The sequence below is a fragment of the Pan troglodytes genome, chromosome 13 (assembly GCF_028858775.2).
Source record: "Pan troglodytes isolate AG18354 chromosome 13, NHGRI_mPanTro3-v2.0_pri, whole genome shotgun sequence".
NCBI classification, from domain to species: Eukaryota; Metazoa; Chordata; class Mammalia; order Primates; family Hominidae; genus Pan; species Pan troglodytes.
The window spans coordinates 71,608,797-71,620,884 of record NC_072411.2 but is presented as its reverse complement, the minus strand read 5'-3'; the positions used below and the strand labels follow the sequence as shown (position 1 = coordinate 71,620,884).

The 12,088-nt window shown below is 43.3% G+C and overlaps 1 protein-coding gene across 8 annotated transcripts in view; it reads left to right on the top strand.

The window, feature by feature from the left end:
• The first annotated feature begins 5,584 nt into the window (after positions 1 to 5,584).
• FASTKD1 (FAST kinase domains 1) overlaps positions 5,585 to 12,088 on the top strand; it is a 44,293-nt gene continuing 37,789 nt past the window's right edge. Inside the window, exons 1-3 of one of the 8 annotated variants that reach the window (XM_016949985.4) lie at positions 5,585 to 6,530; positions 7,351 to 7,869; positions 10,272 to 10,340. In XM_016949985.4, coding sequence (XP_016805474.2) covers positions 7,493 to 7,869; positions 10,272 to 10,340 — 446 coding nt within the window. In that variant the 5' untranslated portion in view covers positions 5,585 to 6,530; positions 7,351 to 7,492. Of the gene's footprint in view, positions 6,531 to 7,350; positions 8,513 to 10,271; positions 10,341 to 12,088 lie in introns of those variants that run through there. The other 7 variants (XM_016949984.4, XM_016949990.4, XR_010150128.1 and 4 more) reach the window with 7 other exon arrangements.

Below are 12,088 nucleotides of genomic sequence, written 5' to 3'. Positions count from 1 at the left end.
GGGATGTAAATGAAATCTCAGTAAAGCTGTTTAAAAAAAAAAAGTGTGGGCTGCCAACTGTCAGGAAGTGAGCATCCAGAAGCTAGACGTGTCCCAGCTGCCCAATTGCGTTTGCTGCATTGGCATCATTTGCTACAGGCATGAGGTTGGGTGCAGGCGGTTGTCTGAGCTCTGAGGCATGGACCACTGGACAGACTGACTGATAATGGTGGACTCCCACAGGCTCTGCCAATCATGCAGTCACCGCCGTGGAGCCCAACTCTGTTGGCGTTCTGGCCATGACTTTCAAGATTTTTTTTCCTTTTTGCGGGGTTTATGGTTAATATTTCTGTGGGGTTACATTTTTCCTGTAGATTACTTCTCCAAAGTCTGATGTTAATGTCCCGTGAAGACAGTGCCTTTTAGTGGCCATTATTGCAGTGGTCGGGCTTCACCTGGTGTTGGTAATTTATGTCTTCATAGTGTGGAAGGAGGGCTTGCCTCAGTGGTGGGAAAACAAAACTGAATAGAGCAGCTTTTCCTTTGGAGTGGCAAACGTGGGGGGTAGGCAAGTACCTAAAGGGTTTTTCTTTTTGTCTCTTGTTCACATTAAATGTGATTTACCTCCCACCCCCTGAAAGGTGGATGGGGAGGACAATTAAGTATTTACTGCAGCTAAGATTTTAGAAAAAATGAGGGTGGGAAGGGTGACATTTTTCAACCATCTGTTAAGTGCCAAGTGCTTTTTGTTAATGACATATTTTTGACTAAGGATCATGTTTGACTGATGTAATTTTTTTTTTTTGAGACAGAGTCTCACTCTGTTGCCCAGGCTGAAGTGCAGTGGTGCAATCTCGGCTCACTGCAACCTCCGCCTCCCAGGTTCAAGCGATTCTTCTGCCTTAGCCTCCTGAGTAGCTGGGACTACAGGTGCGTGTCACCACTCCCGGCTAATTTTTTTTTTTTTTTTTTTGTATTTTTCAGTAGAGACAGGGTTTTGCCGTGTTGGCCAGGCTGGTCTAGAACTCCCAACCTCAGGTGATCTGCCTGCTTCAGCCTCCCAAACTGCTGGGATTACAGGTGTGAGCCACGGTTCCTGGCCTGGCTGATGTAAATATTAATGCCAAAATTGGAAGCTAAGATGAAAGTAACACTAATTAGTAGGAGTAGAATTTATTTCATATTAAAATGTATTGTGGTGTAATTTTTTTGTTGTCGTTGTTGAGACAGAGTCTTGCTCTGTCGCCCAGGCTGGAGTGCAATGGCGCCATCTCGGCTCACTGCAACCTCCACCTCCTGGGTTCAAGTGATTCTTCTGCTTCAGCCTCCTGAGTAGCTGGGACTTCAGGCATGCACTACCATGCCCAGCTAATTTTTGTATTTTTTTTTAGTAGAGATGGGGTTTCACCATATTGACCAGGCTGGTCTCAAACTCCTGGCCTCATGATCCATCCACCTCAGCCTCCCAAAGTGCTGGGATTACAGGCGTGAGCCACCACACCCAGCCTGTGTTGTAATTTTTATGGCTTGGCTAAAGCAACAGTTTTCAGAGTGCACCCTCCTTGGTGCTACTCACAGAGATGTGATGTGCTGTTGCTGCTTTCTAACTCTGCCTACTTTGTGACCTCTTAAGACGATGAAGTTGATAAAGTAAACCAGTATCAGTGGCTAAGTCTAGAAGACCTAGAAAACATAGGAATAGGTCCTGAACCTATTGCTCTTGCGATTGCACTGCAGACATCAAGAAGCAGGTGGCTATTTCCACACATTGAGATCTATAATTCGCAATCCCGAAGATGATGGAAAAAATACCCCTTGGTGCATTGCAGAGATGCTACAAATCACCAAGCAAGCTGTGGGATTGGTTGTACCTTTAATTGAGAAAAAAAACTTGAGAAGAAGAGCAATAAAACTCACGAGGACATCATTGGTATCAGATCTCAAAACCACGGCTCTTTGGTTGAGGGAAACAATTTTTTAATGAGTAAATGTTCATCTCCAAACCAAAAAGTGAAGTAGACCGTATTCCCCAATGTAAATATTGGCAACCTAAGAAAGCTAGGAAATTTTACAAGACTTGAAACGAAAGTTAACTTTTCTTTTTTTCTTTTTTCTTTTTTTTTTTTAAGACCCAGCTATCAGAGACTCTCTATGTCTTAGCAGGCTCGTGATAAAGGAAGTCAAATGACCAATCAAGTTTTTAGTGAAGAAATCCAGTCAGGCCAGGTGCAGTGGCTCACGCCTGTCATCCCAGCACTTTGAGAGGCCAAGGCTGGGGGATCACTTGAGGTCAGGAGTTTGAGACCAGCTTGACCAACATGGTGAAACACCTTCTCTACTAAAAATACAAAAATTAGCTGGGCATGGTGGTGCATGCCTGTAGTCCCAGCTACTTGGGAGGCTGAGGCAGAAGAATTGCTTGAACCCAGGAGGTGGAGATTGCAGTGTGCTGAGATTGGGCCACTGCCCTCCAGGCTGGGTGACAGACTGAGACTCCGTCTCGAAAAAACAAACAAACAACTATTTTAGTTTTGATGGCTTAACCATTCATTCCCTATGTCTTCATGGTTAATTGAAGGTTACTGACAGTAGACAAAAAATGTATTCTCATTTGACTCTAATTTTTCCCATATTCTACTTGAACAAATTTAAAATGTTCTGCTGCCTATACACCCCGAAATCTAGGAGTATTAAGACTAGTCAGTCATAAAATAAACCTGATACATCAGATGAATGCCAGCACCTATTCAATTTCATTTTGCTCTGTTTTCAGAAATGTCAGAATAAATATATATTGGTTACTGGACATTCTAGAAGGAAGTCTTCAAGTTTTAATTTTTTTCCAGTGTGAGCATGCCTCAACATTTTGCATAGACTGTCAGAACTATTGAAAATTTAGGCTGGGCAAGGTGGTTCATGCCTCTAATCCCAAGCACTTTGGGAGGCTGAGGTGGGTGGATTGCTTGGGCCCAGGAGTTGGAGACCACCCTGGGCAACGTGGGGAAACCCTGTCGCTACCAAAACTACAAAAAGTTAGCCAGCCATGGTGGTGTGCACCTGTAGTCCCAGCTACTCGGGTGGTTGAAGCAGGAGAATCGCTTATACCCAAGAGGCGGAGGTTGTAGTGAGCGGAGATTGCACTACTGCACTCCAACCTGGGAGACAGTGAGACCCTGTCTCAAAAAAGAAAAGACAAGAAAATTGTGCTAAAACTGGTTTTATGACAATAACCATGACCACATAAACCAAGAGTCTCCTCTGTAACCCACACAATAAGAAAGTTGCCCCCTCTCCCTCTCCCTCTCCCCATGGTCTCCCTCTCCCCACGGTCTCCCTCTCCCTCTCTTTCCACGGTCCCCCTCTGATGCCGAGCCGAAGCTGGACTGTGCTGCTGCCATCTCGGCTCACTGCAACCTCCCTGCCTGATTCTCCTGCCTCAGCCTGCCGAGTGCCTGCGCGCTGCCACGCCTGACTGGTTTTCCTATATTTTTGGTGGAGACGGGGTTTCGCTGTGTTGGCGGGGCTGGTCTCCAGCTCCTAACCGCGAGTGATCCGCCAGCCTCGGCCTCCCGAGGTGCCGGGATTGCAGACGGAGTCTCGTTCACTCAGTGCTCAATGGTGCCCAGGCTGGACTGCAGTGGCGTGATCTTGGCTCCCTACAACCTCCACCTCCCAGCCGCCTGCCTTGGCCTCCCAAAGTGCCGAGATTGCAGCCTGTGCCCGGCCGCCACCCCGTCTGGGAAGTGAGGAGCGTCTCTGCCTGGCCGCCCATCGTCTGGGATGTGAGGAGCCCCTCTGCCCGGCTGCCCAGTCTGGAAAGTGAGGAGCGTCTCTGCCCGGCCGCCATCCCATCTAGGAAGTGAGGAGCGTCTCTGCCCGGCCGCACATCGTATGAGATGTGGGGAGCGCCTCTGCCCCACCGCCCCGTCTGGGATGTGAGGAGCACCTCTGCCCGGCCGCGACCCCGTCTGGGAGGTGAGGACCGTCTCTGCCCGGCCGCCCCGTCTGAGAAGTGAGGAGACCCTCCCCCCAGCAGCTGCCCCGTCTGAGAAGTGAGGAGCCCCTCCGCCCAGCAGCCGCCCCGTCAGGGAAGTGAGGAGCGTCTCCACCCGGCAGCCACCCTCTCCGGGAGGGAGGTGGGGGTCAGCCCCCGCCAGGCCAGCCGCCCCGCCCGGGAGGGAGGTGGGGGGGTCAGCCCCCCGCCCAGTCAGCCGCCCCGCCCGGGAGGGAGGTGGGGGGGTCAGCCCCCCGCCCGGCCAGCCGCCCCGTCCGGGAGGGAGGTGGGGGGGGTCAGCACCCTGCCCGGCCAGCCGCCCCGCCCGGGAGGGAGGTGGGGGGTCAGCCCCCCGCCCCGCCAGCCGCCCCGTCCAGGAGGGAGGTGGGGGGGTCAGCCCCCCGCCCGGCCAGCTGCCCTGTCCGGGAGGTGAGGGGCACCTCTGCCCGGCCACCCCTACTGGGAAGTGAGGAGCCCCTCTGCCCGGCCGCCACCCCGTCTGGGAGGTGTACCCAACAGCTCATTGAGAACGGGCCATGATGACAATGGCGGTTTTATGGAATAGAAAAGGGGGAAAGGTGGGGAAAAGATTGAGAAATCGGAAGGTTGCTGTGTCTGTGTAGAAAGAAGTAGACATGGGAGACTTTTCATTTTGTTCTGTACTAAGAAAAATTCTTATCCTGTTGATCTATGACCTTACCCCCAACCCCGTGCTGTCTGAAACATGTGCTGTGTCCACTCAGGGTTAAATGGATTAAGGGCGGTGCAAGATGTGCTTTGTTAAACAGATGCTTGAAGGCAGCATGCTCGTTAAGAGTCATCACCACTCCCTAATCTCAAGTACCCAGGGACACAAACACTGCGGAAGGCCGCAGGGTCCTCTGCCTAGGAAAACCAGAGACCTTTGTTCACTTGTTTATCTGCTGACCTTCCCTCCACTATTGTCCTACGACCCTGCCAAATCCCCCTCTGCGAGAAACACCCAAGAATGATCAATAAAAAAAATAAATAAATAAAATAAAAAAAAAAGAAAGTTGCACAGCATATTCCAACAAATATCAGTTTGGTACCTTTAGAGCCTTACTTTGTTGTAGTGATTATCAGCTGAAAATTATGTCTGTTGTAACTTTGGTAAGCATTCCACTTTGGTTATTTATTAGTGGTATTTTTTTTTAAGTGTCAAGTGTCAAATCTTGGGACTATTAAAATACCATGGTAAGTAAAAAAAAAATATGATCTGAGAACTGGTACCTATCCACGACATAAGTGCAGAAACTGAGAGTAAGAGTTTGCATACTTTCAAAGCTACTCGACAGAGTTATTTCGTATACGCTAAAAAATAATAAGAAAAATCTGTACGTGTCTTTTCCATGTTTACATTTTAAAATTTCATTTTCCTAAGTATATTTTTGTGTATATTATAAAAGTAGTAGACTTCCAAGGACTAGGAGAACAACCTTAGATAGTAGAGAATCACCTAAACGACCTATATCTTCTTCAACAGCTTAAGCTATGTACTGCGCTAGAGCCTCCCTCAATGAGGAACTACAATGCCCAGAATTCCCCCAAAATGCGTGAGCGACGTCCATTTCACCCACCTCGCCGCGACCCACCCTGGGATATGTAGTGCGTGACTTCCGCAGTGCACGCTGTGCCTGCCGGGCATTTTTTCCTGGTTTGGGGGCAAGGTCTCATGGGAAAGGTCATGTTTCTCGAAGAAAGGTTCTAAACCCTGGGATATGAGGGTTGGGCGAGACATCTGAGCCTGTTGCGTTCCGTGTTGGTACCAGGAATAACCCTGACTTCTGAGCTTTCATAACCCCAGGATCCTCCAGAAAATTTGCGGCGCGCTGAGGGAAAACCTTGCTGGCAAGTCGGGACCGTGTGGCAGCGGCTATTTTTCTTTTCCCACCCAGCACGTTTTCGGGCTGGGGACATAGGGTTCAGTTGAGATACGGAGGCTCCCTTCGGGATATTGGGTTCTCTGAAGTGCAGATGGACTAGGGCAGGGCTGAGACCCCATTCATTCACTCATTTGTTCAGCTCTCCTTTATGCCCGGCGCAGAAGATACCCCTTAGGGTCCCAAGGCCCCTCCTGTAGTTAAGTTCCTTCCTTAAGGTCATTCAGCTGGGGCAAAGCTGGGGACTCGACACCTTTCTATGCTAACCATTGAGCTGCCTCCACTTTGAGCAGCTCAGTGGATGAATATAGTATCTTGAGGATACCTTTGATTTGTGCAGGGTTTTCTTGTGCAGGGTTTTCTTGTGCAGGTGTGTGACCCAGGTCAGCTTAGGTCAGGATGCTGTACTGCTTGCCACAAAATAGCCTGTACTGTCGCGTCGTTTTTTCTTGTGAACAGACTGTTTGGCATAGCCGTAGAGAGGGGTCTGAGACATGCATTTAGTGATACAGCGTTGATTTGTTTGTGTAATGAAGCTGTTCAAGTGGAAAGAACTGAGTTGTAGTCCCTGCTTCACTAGTACTAGAAGAATTTTTTAAACCTTTTTGAACCTGTTTTGCCTTATCTGTAAAATGGAAATAATATCAACCTGGAAGGTTAGCTGAGAGAATTTAATGAGATAATGTGTTTCAAACGTTCTTTGTAAATGGTAACATGTTGCAGAAATATTAGATTATATGGCTTTAGTCCCCGCTTTTCTAACCATTACTTCTCAATTATAAATGTAAACATTTATAGCATATTTTTAAAACAAATTATTCTTTTTTCATAATTATCTTTAGTTCTTTTATTGTTTCAGCATGACTTGAAACATTACTTAATTTCTTAGTATTTCTTGATTGGTGCTTTAATTGTGTCGTTCATTGGTTAAAACCTATCCAAGGCCGGTAATGATTAAATTATATGACTTCTTTTATTTATTTATTTTCTAAAGAAAGGAATTATTTGAGCTCTTTAAGGGCACAAGAAAAAGGGGCAAGAAATTATCCTGAAAGCAAATAAACCAGAGACCATACTTCTGAAAAATTAAAAAAAAAGTATATATATATGTATGTATAAATATATATGGCTCTGAATTAATGCCTACACTTTTTAGAAACTTCGAAGGTGATTATTTATTTTAAACAATTTTCCTCTTTTTCGAAAAGACAGCTCTGAGTTTGTGGGCTTTTTTTTTCCTTTTATGGTAAATTTGAAAACTTTATGTAAATGTCAGATTTAAAACACTTAAAATGGGGTGCAGAAAGAAGCCCCTTTTTCTGGACATTTATTTTTGGATCAAATTCTGCTATCTGGTTTAGACTAAGAAAAAGTCTTTAGTTAATGCAGAAAAAATGTATTACTTTAATTTGAATTTTGGAATCATTTTGATATTAATGATGTAAGCATAACCATGTTAAACCAATTCTTTTATAGAAGCTGTACATTGGAATGGGTTTACAGTCATTGTAATGGAAGCAAAATACATGAAGGAAAAACTGTTATTTGTATCCCTGCTTATTGCACCTGACGACTAGTTGCAGATGGTTTTGTTTACCTAAGAAAACTTGTGATATAAATGAAAAAAACACCTGTTTTCCTAGAGTCATTGGTTACAAATATGCTTCGTCTAAGAGCTATTTGTCCATTCTCCTGGAGAGTGTTTCAATTTCGACCCATCAGTTGTGAACCACTAATTATTCAGATGAATAAGTGTACAGATGAGGAGCAAATGTTTGATTTTATTGAAAGAAACAAAGCCATACTTTCAGAAAAGCAAGTGGGATGTGCATTTGATATGCTTTGGAAGCTTCAAAAGCAGAAGACCAGCCTGTTAAAAAATGCTGAGTATGTCAGAGACCATCCTCAATTTCTTACTCTTCATAATTTAGCTACAAATAAATTCAAATTAATGAATGACGATACCCTGGTGAATGTGTTATACGTCACACAACAGTAAGTAATTTACTTTTATATTTTGTGGAATGATTATATAGTTTACATTTTAATTTTCTAAAAATCTCTTTATTTTCATTTTATTTATTTTTTTTGAGGAGTCTCTGTCGCCCAGGCTGGAGTGCAGTGGCATGATCTCGGCTCACTGCAAGCTCTGCCTCCCAGGTTCACGCCATTCTCCTGCCTCAGCCTTCCGAGTCAATGGGACTACAGGCGCCTGCCACCACGCCCGGCTAATGTTTTTGTATTTTTAGTAGAGACAGGGTTTCACCATGTTAGCCAGGATGGTCTTGATCTCCTGACCTTGTGATCCGCATGTCTCGGCCTCCCAAAATGCTGGGATTACAGGCGTGAGCCACTGTGCCAGGTCTAAAAATCTCTTCAAAATGAAAAATAATTTTTTTCACCAGTAGTTTTCCTGATAATCTAATTTTTTTGTTTTGTTTTGTTTTGAGGCGGAGTCTTGCTCTGTCACCAGGCTGGAGTACAGTGGCACAATCTTGGCTCACTGCAACCTCCGCCTCCCAGGTTCAAGCAATTCTCCTTTAACAACTGTAATACTATTGTTAACTGTGGGCATTTGAAATTGGATTATTGTGGAGTTTTGTGAAAATGTGGTTGGCTGCAGATGAGGATATAGTAGGTAAGCAGTTAGATTTAAGATTAATGCCAGTCGGGTGTGGTGACTCACACTTGTAATCCCAGCACTTTGGGAGGCTGACGTGGGTGGATCACCTGAGGTCAGGAGTTCAAGACCAGCCTGGCCAACATGGTGAAACCCTGCCTCTACTAAAAATACAAAAATTAGCTGGGCGTGATGGCAGGCACCTGGAATCCCAGCTACTCTGGAGGATGAGGCAGGAGAATCTCTTGAATTCACGTGGTAGAGGTTGCAGTGAGCACAGATCATGCTACTCTACTCCATTCTGGGCGACAGAGCGAGACGCTGTCTCCAAAAAAAAAAAAAAAAAAAAAAAAAAGTAATGCCTAATAACAATCAGCAATTAGTAAATTTTGTCTGTGATAACTTGTTTGCAATCTCGTTATTGTAATTAAATGGATGGCAGATATGTTTTCTAGGGGGTATTGGTACAATAGGTTGTTTCTCAATAATAGCCCTTAAAAGGAAAAAGAAATAAAATGATTTTGTAGATTCATTTATATTTGATAACAATGTTATACAAATTATGTGGATGGTTGATAGGTGTTACGTAAAAAAGGGCTTCCTTGGTGTCAATGGAAAAACTCAGAGATAAATGTTAAGAAATATTACATTCCAGTTTTGGGATTTGTGAAGAAAAAATGAAGAGAGCAAAGAAAAAAGGAAAAAAAATAAAAAGAAATATGTTGTTTGCAAGGAAATCCAGCCTTCAAAAGAACTGGGTTCCCTGAATGAAGACTTCAGCAGTTGTACAAGGGGGAAAAACAAAAAAGTTACACCTAATCTGTTTATTAGTCTCATTGATGAAAAAGAGCAGTTTTCTCACATGATGACCCAACCTTCAAAGGTTATTTAAATGGCTGTAAATATCAGCATTACGTAAGTTAGAGACGTGTAAGTTGTTTTTGTAAGAGAATTAGCATTTATAGGAAAGGGGCTTAGGGCTTATATTGGGGATTGATGTTAAACTGAAAAAGGATGATTCCATGTTTTTTGGTGGTCTTTCTCAGGTTACAAAGTTGTTTTCTCTGAGGTACTTGAAGGGGATGCTTAAAGTTATGTGAATAAGGTGATTGATGACTATTAGCTTTTTAATTTTTTTACAAACATTTTCTTATAAAAATATTTTATTTATTTATTTATGAGGTGGAGTCTCACTCTGTCACCGAGGCTGGAGTGCAGTGGTGCAGTCTCGGCTCTCTGCAACCTCTACCTCCAGGGTTCAAGCAATTCTCCTGCCGTAGCCTCCTGAGTAGCTGGGATTAAAGGCACATGCCACCACGCCCAGCTAATTTTTGTATTTTTAGTAGAGACGGGGTTTCACCATGTTGCCCAGGCTGGTCTCGAACTCCTGACCTTAAGTGATCCGCCCGCCTCAGCCTCCTAAAGTGCTGGGATTACAGGTGTGAGCCACCATGCCTGATCAAAAGTATTTAAATCAGAAAAAAGACATATTATATGTACTTTTAACATAAATATATTGTTGAACATTATCAATGGTCAGTAGCATGGGTATTGAAATAAGCAGATAAAAGGGTGAGAGGGCATGGGATAAAGTATAGATGTTTATTAGGCTGTACCAAAAAATCAGAATATTGAAATAAGAGTGGACCAGAAATAAGGACTGCCTATATAAGAGGAAAATAACTTGAGTTTCACTTTTGCATTATAATTCGTATTGCATATGTTTTTAATGATTTTAAAATGATTATGTATGGAGGATTCTTTCTTTTTTATTAAGGTTTGCTGGTGAGGCCCATGACCCGCTAGTTGAAGCACTAGTTACAGAAGCATGGAGAAGGCTAGAAAGGCAAGTACCCTGGGTTCATCTTGAAGGTCAGGGTTATTCTTTTCAGGGCTAACAGAGTGAAATCTTGAAGGAAAAGAACAGGGAACTGATGCCTGTCAAGCTTCACTGAAAAAAATGTATTTAAACTCAGTTTAGTTTTAAAGTTTTTGATTGTGTAATGTGTTGTTGTTGTTTTTTTTTTTTTTGAGATGGAGTCTCACTCTGTCGCCCAGGCTGGAGTGCAGTGGCATGGTCTCAGCTCACTGCAACCTCTGCCTCCTGGGTTCAAGCAATTCTCTGCCTCAGCCTCCTAAGTAGCTGGCATTATAGGCACCCACCATGACACAGGGCTAATTGTTTGTATTTTTAGTAGAGATGGGGTTTCACCATCTTGGCCAGGCTGGTCTTGAACTCCTGACCTTGTGATCCACCTGCCTCAGCCTCCCAGAGTACTGGGATTATAGGCGTGAGCCACCGCTCCCAGCCATGTCTTTTCTTTTTTCTTTTCTTTTCTTTCGTTCTTTTTTTTCCTCTCTTTTTCTGTCTCCTTTTTTTTTTTTTTTTTTTAATGGACAGGGTCTTGTCATGTTGCCCAGGCTGGTTTTGAACTCTTGGGCTCAAGCAATACTTCCTCCTTGGCCTCACAAAGTGCTGGGGTTATATGCATGAGCCACCATGCCTGGCTGTGTATTCTTTAAGAGAGAAAAGAAAGTATTTCATATTTTTCCTCTTTAAGAGTGGGGAATAGTATACTTTTCCACACATGTAATTAGTTGAAATATAAATAAGATAGAGTCACAGCTATTCATGAACTGGCCTTTTTGAACCTTCTTTTCTAGAAGAATACTTCAGAAAGGAAAGATTCTTGATTAATTGGCTATCAATAAAAACCTAGAAGTGCAGGAGCCAGGAAAGGAGAAAAAAAGAGACCCTAGTTTAGTAGAGAGGAAGGCCATTTAACACTGTTTAGGAGCATCTGTAGCTACTTGTCTGTTACTCCATTTTTATGGAGAGGCAATGACCAGAGCTTATAGGTGACTTAGAAGCTTTTTAAAGAAAGTGAGTTTCAGGTCCACTGCTGTGGACAGTATTAATTCAGATATATTTCCTATATTGTACACAGCTCTATTTTCAGCATGTTGCCTTACTTGATAATCATTCAGAAAAATGGGAAATCTTGTGAGTACAGAGAAATTTATTCTCTAATTATATATCAGAAGCTCTTTATTTATAAAAGGGCTGAGATAATAGCAGACTCATTTTGGGAAATCTTCATCTATTTCTGAAAACTTTGAATTTTTTAATCTAGGAACTCTGGATGATTATAGTCTATTGTTAGTGGAATAAGGCAAATGTTAGGGAGGAAAGAAAAAAATCAGGGTGAGGAAGAGATAGGAGGATATTAAAAACTACAGAGCAACTCTCCCTCTAAATCAAATAGAAACCAGACAGGAAAGTCTTGACTAAGATGAAGGAGAAACAACAGGCTATTTATTTGTAGACAGAGAGGAGCGACCATTCTGATTTTTAAAATATTTTTAACATATTGCCTCTTAAAGCTTAAACTATAATAAATACTTATATATTGGTAAACTCTGTAGGCCTTTATTACATGGGCTGGATTAAATTAAGGGACAGAACAGTTCTCCAGATTTAGAAATTCTGTATTAATCTACTAAGTTGTGATTTTAAGTTAATCTTATTAGCTAAACCCATCTGTCTTCTTTTATACTCTCTACCTATAACTATATTGAGGGTAAGCAGAGTAA